Raw genomic sequence first — 24680 nt, forward strand, 5'->3', positions numbered from 1 at the left:
ATATCAAACAAAGATGGCATTACGTAAAAAGAATCCAAAGTATAAAAAGGTGATAAAGGCCATCTTACCAGCACAACCAACTGGTGAGATGAACAAATCAAACATTAGTAAACTTGTTTACTTTTGTGAGATGAACCCTGAACTATTACAAAAGGTTGGTCCATACATTGAACAAAAGGTTGAAAAGAATATAAAGAGAAAGAGATTTGGGTAAGCAACGACAAACTAGAAATATATATATATATATAATCTTAAAGATCTAATCAATCTAATCTTCTTAATCTCATCATTTACCCCTTTTAGGTTTGTAACATGTTGTGTTATTATAATGAGAGAATTGATTGTTGGATGCAAAAAGAATCTTATCTTTTTTGCAGAGAATGCAACAAAGATTATTAAAATGTTATTAGAACAAGATGTAAATCAAGATCTTAGAATTGAAGCTACTGAAACTGTAAGACCAATCATATGATATATCATCTATCTATATAGTTTTATAGGTTTGCTTATACTCTTTTACTTTTCAATTTTTAGTTTATTCAATTTGTATCAGTATTGGATTCATCACAAACCTATTATCAAGATATTGAAGGATTCATTCAATACTTTATCAATATGTGCAAGAATAATAACACTGATTCTCATCGTCGTAGAAGAATCAGATGTGAAGGTTTAAGAGGTGTCACTGCCTATATTACCATTCTTGATTTAATCGATGAATTGGATGCCTATATCTCTAGACATCCTGAAATCATTTCAACTATTCTTGATAATATGCAATATAGAGATCAATTAATTACTACTCCTCCTCAGTATGTTAATTATAAAATTGATAGATAAATTTAACATTTTTATTAATAATGTTTATCTATTTAGAACACCAACAACTGAAAGAAGAAATACTATTCAAGATATTCCAATTCCAACTAGTAATAATAATCAAACTACAACAACTTCTACAACAACTACAGCTACAACTACAACTACTACAACAACGACTACTACAACTACCGCTACTACAGAAGAAACTATAATTGTTGATCATCAAAATAATGTAAAAGAAGTAGCAACAGATTCATTAAGAGATTTAACAAGAAGAGTTGATAATATTACAGTTACATCATTGGTTCAGACGATTCTTGGCTATTTGGATCAACAACAAAAATGGGGAGACGATCATTTCCCAACTAGTTGTATGATTGCCATGGCAGAGAGTATCAAGACACAACAATACACTATTCTGTTGACTAGTTATTTGAGACATTTGGAGCCACAACACCCACCTCCAGTCACCAAAGAGATTGTCAATACTGCAGTGGCCATTGTCAATGACAATAGTGGATCGGTCAACATGGTGGTATCGCACTTTATCAAGATCATGATCCAATCGATCGACATTGCCAACAAAAAGCCACCACCAGCCGACGTTGACGAACAGTTCAAATTGCAGTCGGCCATTATCGAAGCGGTTGGAAAGGTTTGTAAAAAACTATCGAGCAATCGTAATAGAATGGAGATTATGGTTCAGATTATGAATCAAGCAAGAGACGAATACATCAGACCCGGACACGGCGAGAGTAATGTCATTCTCTTGGACATTGTACAATGCACACTCCAAGTTTCACAAACGTTGACCGATGTCATTCCACACACCATGTTGAATGATTTCCTACAACGAAAACTCTTACCACTCGCCGAACATCCATCGTCCGAGGTTAGAATCTATGTACAAAAGATTTTACATTCCTTGTTGTTGCCTGGTGGCAGATCTTTGAACCAATTGCAATTACAATCGATTGATGGTGTCGACGAGTTGTTGATGGAGAATGCAACCTTTATCAGAGATTCACTATTCACTGGATTCATGATTAGCAACAATCATCCAGATAATATTTCATGTCTTTTCAAGACTTTGGTCATCATGTTGTATCGTGGTAGAAACAAAGAACTTCAACATTCCATACCAATGATATTTAGAATTCAAAGAATCCTCCTCAAAAAAAAGGTTTCCTTTAGATTATCAAGTTCTATTCATCTAACCATTGCAAGTTATCTTTATATCATTGCTAAATTTTATGATATCATTTCTTTAGAACAATATATTGATCATGTAAAGTAGAAAAAAAAAATAGTAAAAAAAAAAAGAAACAACAAAAAGTATTAATTCCTTTTCTTTTCTTTTTCTTTTTCTTTTTTATTTAGATTTTAAAAATTAGAAAAGAAAATGGACAATCATGCAAATATTTATCATTTGATTTCCAACAATTAAAATTAATTGTTAAACAAAACAAAAACAAGTATAGAGAAAGAGAAAAAATAAGGATTCTTCGTGTGAAGAGATTAATCAAGATACGGTCGCCGAAAAACTATGTGAAATCAAGAGTCTAACACAAGAGTTTAATGATTTACCAAAGATTTTGAAAAAGAAATACAACACCATCACAAGAAATGACTTGGAATTACCACAAGATGAAGGAGTGGAACTTTCACCACCAGTCAAAACTATTGCACTCTTGGGAAGCAATGATAACATTAGTACCAACCATATCATCTCTCATCCAAAGATTCTCACTTTTGATTCTTTTAAACAATTTGCTGTCCTTCCTCAAGATGAAACACCAAATTCTATCAAATCCAACAACAATATTGGAAATAGTACAACAAATGGAACTACTTCACAAATTCATGGTACCGCTTCTTCTTCAAATTCATCATCTCCAAATTTATCAAGACATACAATTAATAATGCTTTATTAACAAAAGATTTAACTTATCTTCATGTTGTTTCAATTTGTGAAGAAAATGTAAAGAAAATATGAAAAAAAAAAAAAGAAAGAAAAAAAGAGAAAAATATTTATTAACCATTTTGTTTCTATTTTGTTTAGAGTATTAAAAATCAAAAAGAACAAGATTTATTAATGAGATTGGCATTACAAAGTGAACATGATAATGAATCAACACCAATCACAGGTGGTAGAGATAGCGAAGAGTTATCATCAACTTGCACACTTAAAATGAATATTCAAACTGTTTTGGAAAAGGTATTCTAAAAAAACCAAACAAACAAACAAAAAAGTATAATAATAATAATAAAACTTAAAAACTATCGGCCCTACAAATTTTCCAAGGAGAGATTATGTGTGGTGTCAACACAAACAATACTATCATTGTCTTTTTGCTTAGACCAAGGGAGATGGGGGCACAATGAGGCAAAAGGGGGGGTTAGTCCAAAGTCAACCGTCACGGATTTTTAGTTTCGATTTGGCATTGGGCTCATCTAGAATGTGTTGCAAAGATCCAAAAAAACACAATTTTTTTAATTTAATTTGATGCAAAATATCTCATTTCGGAGGGGCATGTTATGAGAATCAGGGTGGTTGATCACACAATATCTAGTGAATTTTTGTTGTCAATTTTTTGGTTGTAAAGGTGTGTGTCGAGAGGTAGATTTTAATCATAATCCACTATATATTGATTTTTATTAATCACTCTCAAAACAACTAATTAGTACTGACGTTTATATATTATTGTGAACATTAAACCAACAATACACACACACACACACACACAATATAAACATATATACATATATATATATATATATAGTCAAGATATTTTAAATATAAAGATATAGATAGTGGACAATATATAAAAGATAAGATAGATCCATTCACACAAAAGATTACATTTTGATCAAATGTCAAGATTATTTGTAACAGCTGGGTCGTGGAAACCTGTTCATGATACAGTTGCTGTTGGTATGTAGCTAGCTAGATTTAAACATATAGATAGATAAAGATAGATATTAGAGAGTTAACTCTTTCTTTCTTTCTTTCTTTCATTTTATATTTTATATTTGTGTTTCTATAGCAATACATTCATTTCAAGCAAATGGAGAGAATCAATTAACATTAAAGGTTGGAGACCAAATAAAGGTTGAAGAAAAGAATGGGGAATGGTATCGTGGTGTGGTATTGACATCAAATTATTTGTTGGATAATATAGATCAGGCAGTTACTGCGACAACGACGATACCACAACAACCTATTGGAGCAAGTGGGATCTTCCCCGCTACCTATGTAGTATTAAAGAACACTCAGGATTTTGATGTTGTCACCAATGAGTTGTCACAGGTGATTAGGGAATGGGGTCTATTGTTGATCACCTATTTCAGAGAGCGTAAAATGTCGGAATACAAGATCATGAAAGACCGTTTGTCATTACTTCTCGATTGGCACGCCAAGATCATGTCACCATCCATCACACTAGAGGTACGAGAAATGCTAAAGGGAAAGGTGATTAGCAAGATTGAGGAAGGTAGACGTCTGATGGGACTAGACATGATTGTTAGAACGGCCAATGGAGAGCCAGCACACGAATCAAATACAGGTATCATCTCGTTGTATCGTATGCATCAAGAGTTGGACACATCCAAGGTATCGGCATACAACAATACACGACAATTGACAAGCCAGACATTTGCATCGTCGTCGACCAAGGATCTGCTCAATGGTGCGTCGGGACCTGGATCTCCTATCCCCGCAACTAGTCTTATCAACGCTGCGACTGCCGCTGCTGCAGGTGCCACCGGTGGTTCCAGTTCTTCTGGTTCATCACCCTCTTCAACATCACCAATGTCACCGGGTCGCAAACCAACCTCCAATACATTGTCGGGCTCCTCTTCTGGTGGTAGTCCGAGTCCAGTCCGCGCAGGTATGAGAAAGTCAATGATGGTACGCCGCGAGACTGGTGATTTGGCCGCCGCTGCAGCTGCCGCCAGTAGTGCATCCAGCTCGCTACAACCCAACCACATCTTTTTCGACCTCAAAGTATTCATGTGCTCGGTCGGTGAAGAGACACAACTCTTTTTCTCCATCTACAACCGTACCGAGGGACGCTTCATCACGGAGGAGTATCAAGTCGGATTAACCGCACTCGGCATGCCACACGATGTTGACAAGATTGGTAAACTCTCCACTCTCTTTGTAGATGTTTCCAAAAAAGAGTTACAAGCCGATCTCTACTTGGTGTGTCGGTTGGTAAGAAAGGGCAAGATGTTGGTAGACGGTAAAAAGACTGGTCCCCTTCCATACCGTCGTCCATTTGGGTGTTCGGTACTTCGTATCGATGACAATATCACAGTTGGTAGAGAGTTGGTACATACCATCCCCATCTATACCAGTACTCAAGAATCTGTATTCCCCATACTCCATGAAATGATCATCAAGAATGCAACCAATCTCCAACAAGTACCCAAAGCCAAGGGTATTTGTATTGGTCTCACCCTATTACCAGGTGAACTCAAACAAGTGATCAAGGAGAATCCAGTACTTGAAGAGGTACAACAAACCAGCAAACTTGGCTTCCCCGATGTCATCTATCCAGGCGATCAAAGAAATGATCTCTTTATCACACTGGAAAGTGGTGAATACTCTCAAGATCGAAAGACAAGTGCCAAAAATGTAGAAATCATTGTTCAAGCAAGACTTGAAAATGGTGATCTCGTCAAAGACTGTCTATTCACTGGTGATAAACACCGTTCAGAGTATAAATCAATTGTATTTTATCATTCAAATCAACCTCATTGGTCTGAAACTATCAAAATCAATGTACCATTACAATTATTGGATCAAATTTATTTGGTTTTTAGTATTAGACATTGTACTACAAGTGAAAGTAAATAGAAATAGAAAAGAAAAGAAAAGAAGAAAAAAAGATATTAATTATTTCTTTTTTGATTTATTTTAGCAAAAGAAAGAATACCATTTGGAATGTCATATTTAAAATTAACAAATCAAGATGGAACTGTAATTGGAAACAAAACACATTCACTTGTTTCTTATAAAACTACCAAAACGATTGAAGAATTTATTCCTTCACTTAAAGATCCACAAAACAAATTGGTTCCAAGATCAAAAGGTGAACAAACTAAAGTTAAAGTTTTATTATGTTCAACTGTTTGTACTCAAAATTGTAAATATAAATTTAGAAAAAAAAAAAAAAAAGAAAAGAAAAGAAAAAAGAAAATCTAATTTTTTTTTTTTAATTTTTATTTAGTATCATTATTAACATTATTAAAATGGGATCAATATAATGGTGATTTAGGAGAAGTATTAAATAGATTTACATTTGTAGATCAAATTGAAATTATTAAATTTATGCAAGAAACATTTAATGCATTATTTGCCATTTTGGAAGCAAAAAAGGTATCTGATCCAGATTTGGTATTCTCTGTGATTACTTGGATTATTGGTCTTTTGGTTGATGAAAAAACTTCAAAATATACAAACTTTAAACCAGTTTTGGATATGTATATTGAAAATCATTTCACTAGTTCAGTTGCTCATAATCTTCTCATTGGTAGTTTAAAAAGAATTCTTTCAAATAATTCAAATTTAAAAACTTTATTATCAACTCTAAAGGTAAAAAAAAAACAAAAAGAAAATCAATCAACTAAATATTAATATTTTTTTTTTCTTTCTTAGTCTATGGAATATATATTAAAATTTATTGTAATATCAAAAAGAAATCATGATTTGATTGATAAATCAGTTGGCTATTCAAAGACATTCAAGGAAGATTTGACAAGTGTATTTTCAACACTTAGTCAGTTGATGAAAAAGACTGAAAGAGAATATATTGGTGCTCAAACCATTGCATTGAAAATCTTTAGTTCCATGTTTTCAGATTTGGGTCAATTATTCTCTATCGAAGAAAGAAGTGAAATTGCTAAAAACTTTATTGATAGTGTTAGATTTGATGAATCTTTACGTTTATTAAATATGGTAAATAGAAAAAGAAATAGAAAGGAAAATATAAATATTTATTCTAATCTTTTTTTATTTTTGTTTTAGGAAAAAATGAATGTAATATTAAAATTAACAGAAGGTGATTTATTTTTACAAAATTCATCACGTACATTGTTGATGGATACTGTAAAGAAACATTTAAAACAACACATGGCAAGTTCAACTAATGGATTTGATGATATCAAGAAACAAGCCGAGATTATTAGTGTAATGATTGATACTATTCAAACCAAACTAAAGGACAATTCAAAGATTTGGGATATTGTAGACATGTTGCCAGAGATTGTTGAATCGATTAAATCATGTCCACTTCATTTTGATATTGCAAAGTTGGATATGGTACACAACCTCTATTCTATCCTCTATCTAATGGATGAAGCATTGTTTGATCGTTATATGCAATCACTACAACCACAACAATGGTGGAGTAATCTTTTTAAACTCTTACGTGTCCTCAATTCTCTTTTACAAGAAAATGCAGTCACTTATCCTGAAAACTGGTTAACTCTTACCATGTTCCAATATAGTACTGTTAAAAAGGTTATCATTCAAGTTTCAAAATATCTCCTAAGAAAATTACAAACTAAAATTCAAATGCAACAATGGTAAAAAAAAAAAAAACAAAACAAAGAAAAGGAAAAAGGATATTTATTAACTTTTTTATTATTTTTTTTTATAGGCAACAAATTGATTTTGATTTATGGTCAATATTCTTTACATTATCAATTACATTTGTTAAACTTAAAGGTTTAGCACTTGAACATTTCTCTGAAGCTAAACAAAAAACCATTAAATCAAGATATGGTGATATGAGAAATGATTTAATTTCAACCATTCAAACAATGTGGGAATCTTTGGAAAAATATCAAATCAAATTATTACCAACTGTTATTGCTCCATTTTTAGAATTAATGTTTGTAAGTAGTAGAAAAATAGAAAAAACAAATAGAAGATAAAATCATCAATCCTTTAACTCTTTTTTTTTCTTTTTATTTAGATTAATCAACAAAATTTGAAACAACTTGGTATTCAACTTTATTATCAATTATTAAGATGTGAATTTAAAGAACATAAATCATTTAAAAAGGTTGAAACTGAAACGATTAATACATTGGATCAAATTACAAATACTGAAGCTGCCGATATTTTAGATGAAAAGTTTAGAATTTTCTTTTCTTCAAAGTAAATATATATATTTCTTTTTTTTTATATATATACTTACCATTCTTTTTTTTCCTATTTAGTTTGGAAGAAAAAATGAATAATGATATGATTATAAAAGATTCTGGATTAATATTTATAAAAGATATGAAGATGTTTTTGGAATTATTGTTTGCACTTCGAACATTACCAGATAGAGCAGAGTATGAAGATGATAGAACGATTGCATGTATGCAATTGATGAATTATCTAAAGCAAACGGATCGTCAAGACACCTATATCAAATATGTTCATTTACTTTGTAATCAACATTTGACCAATAACAATTACACCGAAGCCGGTAACACATTGTTGTTGCATGCCGATCTATTGGAATGGTCCGACACTGTGGTAGATGAATTACAATTTGTAGAAGGATTCAAATCACAATCGATGCGTGAAAGAAAGGAGAAATTGTACAAACTGTCAATTGAATACCTTGACAAGGGTAAGGCATGGGAGCGTGCCATCACCTTGATGAAGAAACTCATCATCCAATACGAAGAAGTACAATTTGACTATCAAAGATTGGCCGATATTTTACAACAAGAATCAACGTTTTACCGAAAGATTATTGGTGTTGAACGTTTCTTTTCAGAGTACTTTAGAGTTGGATACTATGGCAAGGGATTCGAACCATCAATTCGTGGCAAGGAATTTATCTACAAGGGCTATGAATTGGAGAGAATGTCTGATTTTGTTCAAAGAATTCAAGCCAAGTTCCCATCGGCATCATTGTTGACCTATACCGAATTGCCACCAGCAGAGATTATGAATAGTCCAAATCAATATCTTCAAATCTATGCCGTCAAACCATCCCAAGACCTTCAACAACAATTACCTGCCAATCCTAGACATACCACTGTTTTGGCCAATAGTATTAATAATAATAATGTTAATCATCTTTCACCAAGTCAAAGATCAAAACCATCAACTCCAAGTGGTTCACCTGGGAGCATGTCTCCTGCACTTTTATCAACTGGTGCAACAGCAACAACAGCAACCGTTCCAGTTGCAACTAAACCAATACCACCAGCAGTACAAAAATATCGTCAACATAACAATATCAATACGTTTTTATATTCTAAACCATTTAGAAAAAATAAGACTGGCAATGAATTTGGAGATCTTTGGATTATCAACAATTATTATATTCTTCAAGACTCTTTCCCAACGATTCATAGACGTTCAGAGATTGTACGTCGTTACGAGGTTGAATTGTCACCAATCGACAATGCAGTCAATTCAGTCATGAGTAAAAACACTGAACTCAATGAAATGTCAATCAAACACGAGAATGGCAACGATACCAACATTTCTCCATTTACCATGATTCTCAAGGGTGTCATTGATGCTGCCGTCAATGGTGGTGTAAACATGTACAAACAAGTTTTCTTTTCCAAAGAGTATCTTGTTGACAATCCCGACAAAAAGGAAACAGTCGATCGTCTCAAATCGGCTCTCTCTCAACAAGTCATCATCCTCGAAAAATCTCTTGCCATACACGCCAAGGTTTGTTCTCTTGAAATGGGTGGTCTTCAAGAACAACTTGAAAAACAATTAGATAAAATGAAACAAGAAATGACTACTTTTGTTCAACAACAACAACAAGAAAATATTTAAAATAAATAAATAAATAAATATAAATAATTATAATATATGTTTAATAAATAATAAATTTGTTTTGTTTCTCTCTCCTTTTTATTCGCTTCTAACAAGTGATTTTTGGAAATGAATATAAGGTAAAATGATATCACGGAGTTTAGTGTAGGAATCTTCCAAGTTGTCATTGACAATGACAATATCAAAGAAACCTGGTTTATCGAGATAACCCATTTCAGTGCGAGCATTGGTCAATCTCTTTTGAAGTGATTCTTCGCTTTCGGTACCACGTCCACGAAGTCTCTTTTCCAATTCCTCATAAGAAGGTGGTGATATGAAAATGAATTTAGCAGGGATCTTTGCCTTTTTGACCGATTCGCAACCTTGAACATCGATATCTAAAATACAGATTTTACCCTTGTCGAGTACGTTTTGAAGTGCTTTCTTTGAAGTACCATAGTAGTTTCCATGTACATTGGCAGACTCTACAAACTTGTCTTCTGCAATCTCTTTTTCAATCGATGCTTTATCTGTAAAATAATAGTGTACTCCATCTACCTCTCCTTCTCTTGGTTTACGTGTTGTATGTGATACACAAAATCCAAATGATCCTTCAAATTCTTTTTTTAATCTATCAATTACTAAAGAAAAGAAAAGAAGATAGGTTAGGTTAATAATGAATAAAGAAGAGAATTGAAACAAAACATTGTCCAATGTGTTTCTTCTTCTTCTTCTTACAAGTTCCTTTTCCTGCACCTGAAGGACCAGTAATAACTACAGGTATAAGTTGTTCAACAGACATGTTTTAAAAGCTATAAAAAGATAGATATAGAAAGAAAGAAAGAATGAAAGAGTGGGAGTGAGAGTCTCTTTGAAGAGGGTTTGTCGTTGTCGTCTCTCTAAGTGAAAATTGGTGAAATCTTTGAATTTTTTATCCTTTCTAACTGTTCGTTTCTCTCTAGATTGACCAAATTAGATATTTAAGTTTGTGATGATGAGGACACGAACAAGGTTGTCCTTTTGTTGTTGTTTCAAACGTAGCAAACAAACACAAACAATTCAAACCAACACACAATTCAACAACAATTAATATAACGTTGTCCACCACACACAAACACACAACGCAACACAACAAACACTGCACCAGAAACTTTACGATAAATAAGTGTAGAGAAGAGAGAGAGTTTTAAACAAAACACAACAATAGGTTTGTGTAATTTTACAAGATATATTAACCAACAATAGGCAATAGCAATAGGTAATAGATAGAGATTTAATACATATTACAAGGAAAAATGTCAAAGGATATTAAAGTTGTAGTTTTAGGTAAATCTTAAAAGAAGAAGAAAAGAAAGAAAGAAAGAAGAAACTAATAAATATTATATAATAATCTTATATCTTTAGGATTAACATCTGTAGGAAAAAGTTGTCTAGTTCAGAGGTTCATGTATAATAATTTTGAACATACTGTTATGGTAAGAAGAAGAAGAAGAATCATGTCATCCTGATATGATCACATATTATATTCAAATCTCTAATTGTTTTATTTTGTCTAAATAGACTGTAGGTGGAGCATATTCATGTAAAAGAATCCAAGTTGGAAACAATGAAGTATATTTAGGAATTTGGGATACTGTATGTTCATGTTTATGGAATGATTAATTATAAATTTAATTAATTAATATTTTTATTTTTTTAAGGCTGGAACTGAAAGATATGAAGCAGTAAATAGATCATATTATAGAAGAGCAAGAGCTGCTATTGTTTGTTATGATTTAACAAATCTTTCATCATTGGATAAAGTAACATTTTGGGTAGAGGAATTGACACACAATGAACCAAATATCGATATTTATATAGTTGGAAACAAATTGGATTTGATTCAAGAAGGAGAAAAGAGACAAGTAACACAACAACAAGTAGATGAAATTGCAAACAAATACAATGCAGTTACATTAGAGACATCATCAAAAACTGGAGAGAATATTAATCTATTACTTCAGACAATTGCTGAAAACTTTGTAAAGAAATATCCAAATGAAGTCCAGGGAGGTGGAAATGTAAATAATAATAGTAATAATAATAATGGTAGTGGTAGTGTAAATATGAATTCAAATTCAAAAAAATCTGGAGGTTGTTGTTAAACAACAACAACAACAACAACAAACAATTAAAATTTTTAAAAAAAGTTATATATAATCTTTTATTTTAAATATTATTATTATTCTATTTCTTTTTGTTTCTATTTTTGTTTTCTATTTTAGTTTCTAGACTTGAGCAGAAGAAGCACCTTTTTGTTTTGATAAATTATGTTCTTGTTTCTTTTTTTCAATGTGTTCATCAAATTGTTCTTGTTCGGTTGAACCGACAAGAGCGAGGGTGGAGGATTTACCACCAGAGACAACTTGAGTGACCGAGTCAAAGTAGCCGGTACCAACTTCACGTTGATGACGAGTGGCAGTGTATCCAACCTTTTCCAAATCAAATTCACGTTCTTGGAGAGATACATAGGCTGGCATTCCCTTGGCACTGTATTCACGAGCCAATTCAAACATGGCAAGATTCAATGCATGGAAACCGGCCAATGTGATGAATTGGAACTTGTAGCCCATGGCAGAGAGTTGTTGTTGGAAGGTGGCAATCTGCTCGGTTGAGAGATGTTGCTTCCAATGGAATGATGGTGAGCAGTTGTAGGCCAACAACTTGTTGGGGTACTTTGCATGGATAGCATCGGCAAACTTTTTGGCCAATTCGATCGATGGGGTGGAAGTTTCCATCCAGAGAACATCGGCATAGGGAGCATAGGCAAGTGCACGGTCGATGGCAACTTGAATTCCCTTATTGACTTCATAGTAACCTTCAACAGTACGTTTGCCATTCAAATGCTTCTTGTCACGTTCATCAACATCCGATGTCAACAAACTGGCACCCAATGAATCGGTTCTTGCAACAATCAATGTTGGTACTCCCATTACATCTGATGCCAAACGAGCTGAATTCAATGTTCTAATATGTTGACTTGTTGGTACACATACTTTTCCTCCCATATGTCCACTAATTATAAATAGAAATGAAAGAAAAAGTTAGTATTAATATTATTCTTTTAATTTCTATTTTCTATTTTCTTTTTTCTAATTTACCATTTCTTTTCTGAAGCTAATTGATCTTCCCAATGAACACCAGCAGCACCAGCTTCAATCATTGCTTTCATTAATTCAAAAGCATTGAGAGGACCACCAAAACCAGCTTCGGCATCGGCGACGATGGGAGTGTCGAGATAAGAGTTTTCAAGGTTACCTTCAGCCCATTCGATTTGATCACGACGACGAAGACTATTGTTGATACGACGAACCAACTCTGGAACAGAGTTTACTGCATAGAGAGATTGATCTGGATACATTTGACCCGAGGTGTTATTATCAGCAGCCACTTGCCAACCAGACAAGTAGATAGCCTTTAATCCACCACGAACCATTTGAATGGCTTGGTTTCCAGTGAGAGCACCCAAAGCTGGAACAAAGCTAGTCTTGTCATTCATCATTGTCCAAAGACGTTGACTGTTTCTCTTGGCTACACTATACTCTTCGTGACAACTACCTCTGAGACGGATAACATCTTCGGCAGTATAGTCTCTTTGGACTCCACTCCATCTTGGATTACTGTCCCATTCCTTTTGTAATACTTTGGCTTGTTCTTTAATCATTTCTTTTACCATCATTTTTGAATTATTATTATTTGATTGCATATCTATAAAAAAAAATAAATAGAAATAGAAAATTAAATAAAAAGGAGAAAGGAGGAAAAGGAGTTAAAACAACTGTTGAAAGGAAGGATAAATAGAATATGATTAAATTAAAAATAATCCAAACAAGATGAGTGGTTGTTGTTAATCATACTTTTTTACTTGTATGTATTGTTAATAACAACAATGTCTAATTTTGAATTTAATGAATAATGTAATTGTTGTTGAAGATGAAATTGAATGGTTGTTGGTATTTAAATAGAGAGGATGAAATAATAATATATATTTATTATATTTATTATTATTATAAATTGGGATGATACAAACGATAGGAAGACGAATAACGATAATGGATAACTCACTCCTAGGACTATTTTAATTTAAAAATCTTTTATTGTAAAATATAGATAGAAATTGAAAAGATAGATTGTGATGTGATGATTGATGATGGTTTGAGTGAAAATGAATGAAAGAGAGAGAGAATATGATAGTGATAGGAATGGTAAAACGTGTTGCATATGTTTTGTGTGTGTACGTATGTTGTTTGTTTGTAAATCAATCATAAATTTCATTTATTCTTTTTTTTTAGTGTGAAAACAAGGGGCACCAAATGTGAGGGGTTGATGCGATGATAGAGAGTGATAATTTGAACATTGAATGTTACGTACCTTTTTAGATTGTTGTGTTTGTTTGTTGTACAAGTTTGAATAATTTATTTATATATATATACAATAATGTTACAAAAATTATTATTTGTTTGTTTGTTGTTGATTGTTTGTTTGTTGTAAATTGGGTTTATTGAATCATTAAATTTCCTCCATTTCATGGAGCTATTTATAATTTTCCAAAATGCATCATATGATTTCTTGAATTGGATGGTTTCTATACTCACTAACCATCCATCTCCTTTTTTGGCATTTGCACTCTGGCAAATTTGATCTGCGGATAAAAAATCATATTCCCGTAAAGTGGGGTACTGCATTTAAACTCATCATTGTTTTACTATTTCGATCGATTAAAGTAATTTGGTTTTTATGAAATCTAGATTCAAAAAAAAAAAATAATATTTTTAATTTATTTATTTACACTCGGTCATTTAGTTAGTTCATTGATAACTAAAGTTTGTTAGTTGGTTAGTTATCTATCAATGACACTTAATTGTTTTTTTTTTTTGTTTTTTTTAATTTAAAAGTTTGGTTGAGTGATAAAGGAAGAATTTAAATCTCCAACATTATTGATACGACCAAATAGAAGCAATAAAATGACCACGCCGCAAACACAGGTACCCACAAGCAGTGAGTAAGGCTGGCATTATATTTCTAGCATTTGGATTGCACGACCAATGGAATGATAGGATTTGATACCAGTCAATATTGCAGCAGAGATGGATACATTTGACGTAAGGTCTATGTTGTTTGCAAAACATGACTGTAGATATTATATTTGTATACTACAATCATGCTTAAGCAATACAAATATAGTTAAAATGAAATATTATTATTATGATTGTATAGAGGACTACAAGTAAGGGCAAACCATTGATTTTTACCCAAGCTTGGATATTTTAATTTATTTTCCTTGCAAACAAGGTACCTAGTATGGTAAAACATTATATGTTTCGGAGAAACTTGGTGGACAAGTTACATTTGAGAGCACTTGGTTACTTTCAAGATCATAAACCATGAAATAAGTTGGGTCACCGACAGACCATGCATTGATAGCCAAGACAAAAGCAAGGCCATCTTGGAATCCTGAAACAATGTTGGTGTAGTAAGTGTCGAGACCAAAGCTAGGTTGGGTGTATGTGATTTTGCCACTTGAAATGTCCAATTGCATGGCCGAGAGTGGATGATAAGATGTCTTGGCAGTAACACCAATGATATAGTCACCAGAGAGTGTACCAAATTCGATTATTTGATTGTATGAAAATCCAACTCCAAGATCAACACTACTGATAACTTGTTGTTTACGTAAATCAAAACCAAATAGATAATTACATCCTTGTGTTATTTTACAGGTAATAATTTCTCCATTAACATTTTCTTCTTCTTCTTCTTCTTCTTGTTCGTGTTGTTGCTTATCATTCTAAAAACGATAAATAAAATAGGATAAAGTTAATATCAAAAAAAAAAAAGATAGACAGATATAAATTAAATAATTACCAAGCCAAATGCATTGAACCAAACAATAGCACGGTTGGTAGTAAAATCAAATGTCATTTGTAAATTTACACCATTAATCTTATCAATAAATGTTGGTGATTTAATTGAAAATGATCTAAAATTATAATTGAGAAATAAATAAACAAATAAACTATAAATTAATTATTTTGTTTGTAATACATACTTGTCTAATGAACCATCAATCATATTAAATCTATATAAATAGAAATTATTTGATCCTGTAAAGAGTGTATAGAATTGAGACCCGTCACCTGACAATATGGATGTTCCATACCCATATGAAGATGCTGGCGGTAAATTAAATGATTTTTCGATTGTACCAGTTTGCTATTTTCAAAAAATAATAAATTAATAATAAATCATTGACTATATTAAATGATGTTTAATCAATATAAACTTACAGTATTTAAATAAATTAGTTGGGGTTGATATGGGTATGTAATATAAGCAAGTACATCATCTTGGTAGGTGAGTGGTAGTACGAAACCACCAGTTTGAGGGAATACTAGTAATTGGTTTACATCACCTGTTTTAACATCCAAGGTTGTAAGATTTAATTTCTGTCCTCCTTCAACGATCAATACACCATTGTATGCTGCAGCAATATCGGATAATGATGCTATCATCATCATCATCATTATCATTGAAACCAATAATACTAATCTTATCATTTTTATCTTTTATACCGTCGTATCTCTAATATAATACTATCTCTTGTTTTATTAGTAACTGCTAACTAATAATATTAATGATTGATTCATTTGATAAAGCCGACCAACTCTACTTATTCAACCCCCCATCTTAAGTCGAGAAATACGAAACCAGTTGACCTATTGTTTTACAAACAGAAATATCTGACACGACCCAAAATTTGATGATCATGACTATCTACTAAAACAGTCCTCTTAGTACCAAGAGATGTAAAAAGTGTAACATCTTTTTTTCAAAGATCAGATCTATAACAATCGTTGAAAGTTGGGCAATGTCAATAGTATTATTAATAAGTATTATTTATTTGATCCAAAATTGGTAAAAATAATTTAAATATCATTTTTGATCAACTGTATCATGGAATAAATCAAAAAGTGGTTGTTTGAGTGTTGGTGCATTGCATGTTTAGAGCTCTGACAAATAACATATACATTGGTTTGGTCTTCAATGATTGGAATATCTAAGGCATTGTCTTTTTTGATTCAAAAAAAAAAAAAAAACAGTTAATATTTATTTATTATTTACAAGAGTAGGTCTATTTTTTTTTGTTTTTTGAATCAAAGGCAAAGTCGATACAGTTTTGAGCAACTTCTAAGACTTGACCAACATTTCTAAAATGTTCAGAAGTATTTTTAATACGACCATTTAGTTGTAATGCAATGATCACCCCACAAGCACAGGTGCCACCAACCGTGATTGATGCCAACATTATATATCTAGCATTTGGATTTTGGATTGCCCGATATATGGAACGATAAGATTCTTTGGTACCAGTTAATATTGCAATGGGGATGGTCAACTTTGAATTGAGGGGTCTTATGTTTCTTAACTTGCTTGCAAAGTCTGTGAGATGGTTGTCCAATGCTAACCATAACTGTTTTCCAATTTTTCTTAGTTCCTTGAAGACTGATGGTAGATGTTTGGATATAAAGGAAACTAAAGATTTGATATTATACATTATTTAAGATAAAAAGATTTTAAAAAGTGATTTACCATTGTTTGTTGTTTTTAGTGAAAGTGATCAAGTCTCTACAGGGAATCAAAAAAAAAAAACAAATCAAAATTAATTAAATAAATAAAATTAAAGGTATTCACTTGCCCCCATTAAAAAAAATAGACCAACATCTACAAAAACAACAACAATACATCAACAATGTGGACTTCATTTTTAATACTCGAGTTTTATTGTATTTAAATGATGATGATGATGATTAATCGTTTAAGCATGACTGTAAGGTGGAGTACAAGTAACGGCAAACAATTGGTTGTATTGGGTGCATTGTTGAAAATTGGGACCAGAACCAGAACTGGAGGGTTTGATGGAACAACCATTTTGTGAAGATGAGCCTGATCCACCAGAACCTGAAATAGTACCTCCACCAGTGAGCATTTGTGAACCATATGGATCACCGGATGAATACTTGCCTGTTGACATGACACTACCAGCAGGACCAGAAGTTGTTTGGAAGTTTCCATTGTAATAATTGTAATTTTCGTTGTATTTTTCGTTGCAAAGGAGGAGACCAAAGACAACAACATTAACATTGGTTGGACCACTACCTGATCCTGTGCCACTTCCTGAACCACTGTAAGCTCCATCGGTTGCAGTTCCACTATCGAAAATGACTCCTACACCTTGGTCATCAACATCATCATCATCGTCAGTGACTACTAGACTTGGGTTGCCAAAGTTAATTTCATCCAAGAATTCAAAGTATCTGTCGAGGAAATCAAGAGTTGATTTCTTGCCATCGAAATTGTCATAACTAGCATAACCAGAGGAGGCTGATCCACTAGAACCAGAACCAGAACCAGTTAAGGGATTTCCAGAGGAGGCAGAAGAAGAATGACCAGAAGAGGCAGAGGAAGAACCACTGGTGGGGATGCTACCTCTTCCGACAACCATACACTTGTAGGTTGGAACCCATTTTGAGACTTGTATTTGCATGGTGGTATTGTCACAAGTGGTGTAGGTATTGTAGGACAATGAACGAGGTGGTATTGATGGCTCACTTGACGAACAAGTATAAGTCTTGTAGAAACCATAGATTTGAGAGGCAGTATTACAGACACCCGATTTGTATTCAGTAGTGTTGGTGATGGTGGTTTGACATTGATTGTCTTTGAATTGTTCAACTGTGATGATATTGTTGTTGCAAGACACTTGTTGTCCAATTACACATGAACCCGATAGTACAATAGTACCACCAATACTAGAACTATCCAAATCACATCCTTCTTCATTAAAAGTTTCAATCAATACCCATGAGTTTGTGTTGGTTGTATCAGCATTACTACCATCTACAAAAATAGAAAGAGTAAAGATTGTTACTAATACTAATACTAATACTAATGAATGATTACTTTTCATTTCTATCTAGATGAATATTGATTGATAAATAAAACTATGACAACAACAAGAAAGGTGAAGGTGATTGAACCGTTGAAAGTGTAAAAGGAAGGTTCTAGTAATCTAGATATTTTTAGTCCTGACCTTGAGGACGTCCATCCAATTGTCTACGTGGTCATTTTCAACAACCACAAGAAACCGATAGATAGATAGAAAATGTTATATATGTGTATAATAATAAATAAATAATTTAACTCTCTTGAGTGTTTATCTTTATCAAAAAAAAAAAGAAAAGTCTAACACAAAGTAAAGCGATCATTCATTCATTCATTTTAATAATACTCTTTATTTATAAATATAAAATGCTTTATTATATTATATTATATTTTAAGCATGAGTGTAAGGTGGAGTACAAGTAACAGCGATCAATTGATTTTGGTAGCATTGTTGAGTATTCTTACCTATGCTAGTAACGACTGCCTGGATAGAACAACTATTTGGTGAAGATATACCGCTACCACCACTGCCACTACCACTGCCACCTCCACTACTACCACTGCCACCACTTTTTGTTGGAATGCCCATTTGTGAACCATATGGATCACCTGTTGAATACTTGCCCGTTGACATGACACCACTATGTGTAGCTGAACCTGTTGGTATTTGATTGGCATAGGTGTTGTAGGAATTGTAGGTTTGGTTACAAAGGACGATACCATACATTGCACTGTTGAATGGACCACCTCCCGATGATCCTGTACCTGTTCCATATCCAGTACCTGTTTGGACTCCTCCAGAACCTGATCCGATACGATGTGATACCTTGAATAGATCTTCTTCTTCTTCTTCTTCAATAGTAGTTGGAAAGTTAATTTCATCCAAGAAATCAAAGTATCTATCTAGGATATCAACTGTTGAAATCTGGTTGTTGAATTGGTTAGAGTTGAAATTGTGGTGATTTCTCAAGACTGATCCTGAACTTGAACCAGATCCAGATCCAGAACCTGAACCAGAAGAGATAGTGGCAGAGGCAGACGCAGATTCAGTACCAGTACCAGGAGTAGAACCTCTTAGGATAGCCATACACTTGTAAGATGGGATCCAACGCAGGGTTTCTAGTTGTTTGTTGGTTTGTTGACATGTACTGTAGGTAGAAATGGCCAATGAACGAGCTGGGTATGATGGAGTAGTGGCAGAACAAGTAAAAGTCTTGTAGAAACCATTGTCTTGAGAGACTGTGTAACATACACCCGAGGAGTGTTCAGTAGTGTTGGTGACGGTGGTTTGACATTCCTTATCTTTGTATTGTTCAACTGTGACGATATTATTGTTGGTGTTGCAAGATACTTGTTGTCCATTGATACATGTACCAGATATTAAAACAATACCACCAATACTTGAACTATCCGAATCACACTTTGGTTCATTAAAAGTTTCAATTGTCACCCATGAGTTTGTGTTGGTAGCATTAACAACACTAAAATTAAAGAAGATTGCTACTACGAATACTAATAATAATGAATAATTCATTTCTATCTATTTTAATAGTAGTGAATGTTGAAATTGATGATGATGATTTATAAGTGTGAAGCTTTTTGGTATCCCAAAGCGATAGGTTTCTCGAACCCATATTGAATTGAGCTCGGAAAACTCTTGAAAATATCTAGTTAAATTTCTTGAGGATGAGGAAATTTGGATCTTGCATTTTCAATCGAAATAATTGTTTTATTTTCTTTAATTGTTTAAGCATGACTATATGGTGGAGTACAAGTAACGGCAAACCATTGACCACTGTCACATTCTTGATAATTGTTTGTGAAACCAACACTAGCGGGCTTGATGGAACAACCATTTTGTGAAGATGAACCTGATCCATCAGAACCAGAACCTCCTGTTGAACCACTACCACTAGACCACTGGCCATATGGTTGGCCAGATGAATACTTGCCCGTTGACATGACACTACCAGCGCCGGCTGTTTGGAAGTATCCATTGTGATAACTGTGATTTTCACTGTAGTTTTGGCCGCAACGGAGAAAAGTAAAGACAACAATATTGATTGGACCACTACTACCCGATCCTGAACCACTTCCACCACTTGCACTTGCAGTTGAATATGCAGTTCCAGAGTCTACCATGATTCCTACTCCTTGGTCATCAACAACATCATCATCATCATTGACTAGACTTGGGTTGCCAAAGTTAATTTCATCCAAGAATTTAAAGTATCTGTCGAGGTTGCTATCAATCGAGGCAGTTGAAATCTTGTCTTTTCCTGATGATCCAGAACTAGATCCTGATCCTGATCCCGAACCTGATCCAGAACCTGATACTGATGATCCAGAACTAAAACCAGAACCAGAGGAACTAGAACCAGAAGAAGCATGGCCAGAAGAGGCAGAGGCAGAACCACCACTACTACTTTTGTTGGGGATGCTACCTCTTCTGACAGCCACACACTTGTAGCATGGAGCCCACTGTGACACTTGTATTTGCATGGTGGCACTGTCACATGTCGTGTAGGTAGTCAAGGACAATGAACGAGGTGGTATTGATGGTTCACTTGTCGAACAAGTGTAAGTCTTGTAGAAACCATAGATTTGAGAGACTGTGTTGCATTCACCAGATGTGTATTCAGTGGTGTTGGTGATGTTGGTTCGACATCCGGGATCTTTATATTGTTCAACTGTAACAGTATTGTTGTCAGTGTTGCAATACACTCGTTGTCCAGTGATGCATGTACCTGATAGTAACATTGTACCACCAATACTTGAACTATCCAAATCACATCCTTCTTCATTAAAAGTTTCAATCAATACCCATGAGTTTGAGTTGGTTGTGTCAGCATTACTACCAAGTGTAAAGATTACTAATAATAATAATAATAATAATAATAATAATAATAGATTATTTTTCATTTCTATCTAGATGAATAAATATTGATTGATTGATTGAAATGAATGATTAATAACAAAACAAAAGATTAATGGTGAACGTTGAAACCATTGAAAGTGTAAAAGAAAAGTTCAAACAACCCTTACCTCCTCTAGAGATATTTTCGGTTCATTCCTTATCCATCCAATTGTCTACGTGGTCATTTTCAATACAGATAGGAGTAGATAGATATTGAATAAAAGAAGATAATAATAATGATACTCACGCGTTTCATCTTTGTTTTGGAAAATTAAAAAAAAAATAGAAAAAAAAAAAAAAAAAAAAACTCCAAAGAGTTGATGAAGATGCACTTTGATTACTAATGTATATGCGCTTGTACAAACATTTTAATAGATAGATATATATAAATAGATAGATAGATAGATAGAAGAGAGGAGAGGAAAGGAAAGAAAACGATGAACGTTAGGAAATTACAAGGTACCTTTAACAAAATGATGACTGATTAACTTTGAGAGAGAACTTCCTTTTCTTATCTTATCTTATCTTTTTATCTTTTCATTTTCTAGGAGAGATTGATAAGACTATTAAAAAAGTAGGAGATGGAGTAATAGAATTTGATTCTATATTGAAAAAGGTTTATTCAGCAACTAGTAGCAATCAAAGAGAAAAGTATGAAGGTGATTTGAAAAAGGAGATTAAAAAGTTACAAAGATATAGAGATCAAATCAAAGGTTGGATAAGTAACAATGAAGTTAAAAATAAAACTCCTCTTGTTGATTGTAGAAAATTAGTTGAACAAGTAAGAGAAATAGAAATAGAAAAAGAAATAGAAAAGAAAAAAGAAAAAAGAGATATAATATGTTTACATTTCTCTAACTATATTTTCTTCTTTTTATTTATATTTTAGAAAATGGAACAATTTAAAGTATGTGAAAAAGAATCAAAAACTAAAGCATATTCAAAAGAAGGATTGGGAGGTGCCATTGCAAAGGATAGTGATACAAAGATTCAAGTTAGATATTGGACAAGCAAAGCTATATCGAATTTGAAAACACAGATTGATCAATTTGAAACCGACATTGACAATATACAAAATGCACAACGCAAGCGAAAGACTGATAGTTCTGGGAAGCTTGAAGTCATTCAAAAGCATCTTGAACGTCATAAACACCATTACAGGGCACTCGACTATTTGGCCCGTGTCATGGAATCGGATCGTGTCGCTGCCGATGAAATCGATCGACTAAAGGAAAGTGTAGAATACTATATCGAAAACTATGAAGATGAAAATTGTGAAGAACCAGACGATATCTATGGTGGTTTTAATCTAAAAATCACTGAAGATGGTGATGAATATGATATCACTATCGATGAATCTGAATCTGATATCGATGATGATGATGATATTGATGATTCTTCAGATGAAACTACAAATGAAGATAATGATGAAATTAATAATAACTTGAATTTAATTGGAGGTAAAAAAAAAAAAATAGAAATAGAAATAGAAAACAAAAACAAAGAATTTTAATATTTATTAATCTTTTTTATTTATATTTAGATGATGGAAATTATAATATTTCTTCTGTAAAAGATATTAAACCACCTCAAAATATTTCTACTCCTCCTCCTCTAATTAATAATAGTAGTATTGGTAGTAGTAGTAGTATTGGTAGTAGTAGTAGTATTGGTAGTAGTAGTAATAATCCTAGAATGCCATCACCAACAACAGTTTTACAACAACAACAACAACCAACTTCTAGAAATTCACCATCTCCAACTATATTATCAAATCCTTCTGTTGTAGCCATTCCACAACAATCAAATCATAATGTACAATCTAAACAATCAAATGTAAATGTTAAACAACAACAACAACAACAACAACAACAACAATTGCAACAACAACCTTTGACACCAAATACAATGTATCCATCATCTTTGGGTAATATTCCAATGTCTCAAAGATTACAACAAGCTCAAATTCAACAACAGCAACAACAACAACAACAGTTACAACAACAACAATTGCAACAACAACAACAACAACAACAATTACATCAAAACAAGGATGCACAAATTCAAATGATGCAACAATTAATTCAACAACAACAATTACAACAACAACAACAACAATATGGAGGAATGAGAAAATCTCAACCATCTTATCAACAACAACCAAGATCTTCAATGGATGATTTAAATGAATTAAAAGATGGAATGTCACAAATTAATCTTGGTAAACAACACATTTCACCACCTCATTCTTCTCCACCAATCTATGATCAAAGTGGTAATATTATTGGTGGTAGCGGTGATGATACCAAAAACAATGAAACTTTTGATTCTGGTTCAAATTTCTATCCTGGTACTTTGGCTGAATTATCATCTGCTACCATGTCTAGAATTGGTACAAATGATAACAGTAGTAATCAAATGTTACATCAACAAATGTTATTACAACAACAACAATTACAATTACAACAACAACAACAACAACAATTGCAACATCAACAATTACATCAAGCTCAACAAGTTCAACAACAACAACAGTTACATTTTCAACAACAACAACAACAACAACAAGCTCAACAAGGTAATCTTGAAAATTCAATTAGACAATATGAAGATAATCTTTCAATAACTAGAATAATGATGGAAACTAGTTTTAAAAATTTACCAGATTATAAAGATTATGAAAGGTAAATAGAAAAAATAGAAAATAGAAAAAGAAACTTTATTAACTATTTATTTTTTATTTATTTTTTAGATTGCCACCATATATGCCAAAAACACAAAAATTACAAACACCAAATTATTATCCTCAACATCCATTACCATTATTTGAGAATCCAATTGTTTATGAAAAGTTTGATATCGATACATTATTTTTCATCTTTTATTTTAAACAAGGAACCTATCAACAATTCTTGGCATCGAGAGAATTGAAAAAACAAGGTTGGAGATATCACAAGAAATACCTAACTTGGTTTAGAAGACACGAAGAACCAAAATACATTACAACCGAATATGAACAAGGAACTTATGTCTACTTTGACTATGAAACTGGTTGGTGCCAAAGAAAGAAAACTGAATTTACTTTTGAATATAGATATTTAGAAGAATAAATAAAAATATAAATAAAAATTGAATAAATAAAAAAAAAAAAAAAAAAAAACGAAATCCAT

The 24680-nt window shown here is 32.7% G+C and overlaps 10 protein-coding genes across 10 annotated transcripts; 4 read left to right on the plus strand and 6 right to left on the minus strand.

The window, feature by feature from the left end:
- Positions 1–13: 13 nt before the first annotated feature.
- DFA_01104 (uncharacterized protein) lies at positions 14–3050 on the plus strand (the record flags this gene model as incomplete). The annotated part of the gene is made up of 7 exons (XM_004359022.1): positions 14–210; positions 304–454; positions 535–812; positions 877–2110; positions 2203–2277; positions 2304–2804; positions 2886–3050. 7 exons carry the CDS (start codon positions 14–16, stop codon positions 3048–3050), a joined length of 2601 nt encoding a protein of 866 aa, XP_004359079.1.
- Positions 3051–3697: 647 nt separating this feature from the next.
- Positions 3698–9632, plus strand: docD (SH3 domain-containing protein; the record flags this gene model as incomplete). Its single annotated transcript, XM_004359023.1, has 9 exons — positions 3698–3758; positions 3871–5676; positions 5749–5973; positions 6058–6422; positions 6486–6785; positions 6855–7414; positions 7489–7726; positions 7807–7991; positions 8054–9632. The coding sequence occupies 9 exons, from the start codon at positions 3698–3700 to the stop codon at positions 9630–9632; spliced, it is 5319 nt and encodes a 1772-aa protein (XP_004359080.1).
- Positions 9633–9710: 78 nt separating this feature from the next.
- On the minus strand, positions 9711–10413 carry gmkA (guanylate kinase; the record flags this gene model as incomplete). The annotated part of the gene is made up of 2 exons (XM_004359024.1): positions 9711–10252; positions 10350–10413. 2 exons carry the CDS (start codon positions 10411–10413, stop codon positions 9711–9713), a joined length of 606 nt encoding a protein of 201 aa, XP_004359081.1.
- A 493-nt stretch (positions 10414–10906) lies between these two features.
- Positions 10907–11755, plus strand: rab24 (Rab GTPase; the record flags this gene model as incomplete). Its single annotated transcript, XM_004359025.1, has 4 exons — positions 10907–10937; positions 11016–11086; positions 11172–11246; positions 11312–11755. 4 exons carry the CDS (start codon positions 10907–10909, stop codon positions 11753–11755), a joined length of 621 nt encoding a protein of 206 aa, XP_004359082.1.
- Positions 11756–11878: 123 nt separating this feature from the next.
- Positions 11879–16207, minus strand: DFA_01108 (isocitrate lyase; the record flags this gene model as incomplete). The annotated part of the gene is made up of 9 exons (XM_004359026.1): positions 11879–12665; positions 12752–13358; positions 13536–13723; positions 14678–14781; positions 14998–15438; positions 15516–15630; positions 15700–15729; positions 15811–15863; positions 15938–16207. The coding sequence occupies 9 exons, from the start codon at positions 16205–16207 to the stop codon at positions 11879–11881; spliced, it is 2595 nt and encodes an 864-aa protein (XP_004359083.1).
- A 51-nt stretch (positions 16208–16258) lies between these two features.
- On the minus strand, positions 16259–17205 carry DFA_01109 (uncharacterized protein; the record flags this gene model as incomplete). Its single annotated transcript, XM_004359027.1, has 3 exons — positions 16259–16272; positions 16383–16472; positions 16824–17205. The coding sequence occupies 3 exons, from the start codon at positions 17203–17205 to the stop codon at positions 16259–16261; spliced, it is 486 nt and encodes a 161-aa protein (XP_004359084.1).
- A 261-nt stretch (positions 17206–17466) lies between these two features.
- On the minus strand, positions 17467–18618 carry DFA_01110 (uncharacterized protein; the record flags this gene model as incomplete). Its single annotated transcript, XM_004359028.1, has 2 exons — positions 17467–18548; positions 18612–18618. 2 exons carry the CDS (start codon positions 18616–18618, stop codon positions 17467–17469), a joined length of 1089 nt encoding a protein of 362 aa, XP_004359085.1.
- A 366-nt stretch (positions 18619–18984) lies between these two features.
- On the minus strand, positions 18985–20127 carry DFA_01111 (uncharacterized protein; the record flags this gene model as incomplete). Its single annotated transcript, XM_004359029.1, has 1 exon — positions 18985–20127. The coding sequence occupies one exon, from the start codon at positions 20125–20127 to the stop codon at positions 18985–18987; it is 1143 nt and encodes a 380-aa protein (XP_004359086.1).
- A 212-nt stretch (positions 20128–20339) lies between these two features.
- DFA_01112 (uncharacterized protein) lies at positions 20340–21515 on the minus strand (the record flags this gene model as incomplete). Its single annotated transcript, XM_004359030.1, has 1 exon — positions 20340–21515. The coding sequence occupies one exon, from the start codon at positions 21513–21515 to the stop codon at positions 20340–20342; it is 1176 nt and encodes a 391-aa protein (XP_004359087.1).
- Positions 21516–21947: 432 nt separating this feature from the next.
- DFA_01113 (NOT2/NOT3/NOT5 family protein) lies at positions 21948–24620 on the plus strand (the record flags this gene model as incomplete). The annotated part of the gene is made up of 5 exons (XM_004359031.1): positions 21948–21969; positions 22059–22291; positions 22400–22970; positions 23054–24194; positions 24263–24620. The coding sequence occupies 5 exons, from the start codon at positions 21948–21950 to the stop codon at positions 24618–24620; spliced, it is 2325 nt and encodes a 774-aa protein (XP_004359088.1).
- Between the last annotated feature and the right edge of the window lie 60 nt (positions 24621–24680).

Source organism: Cavenderia fasciculata (genome assembly GCF_000203815.1).
Source record: "Cavenderia fasciculata unplaced genomic scaffold Scf_Dfasci-F-a-25c12.r2-5, whole genome shotgun sequence".
Taxonomy (NCBI): Eukaryota; Evosea; class Eumycetozoa; order Acytosteliales; family Cavenderiaceae; genus Cavenderia; species Cavenderia fasciculata.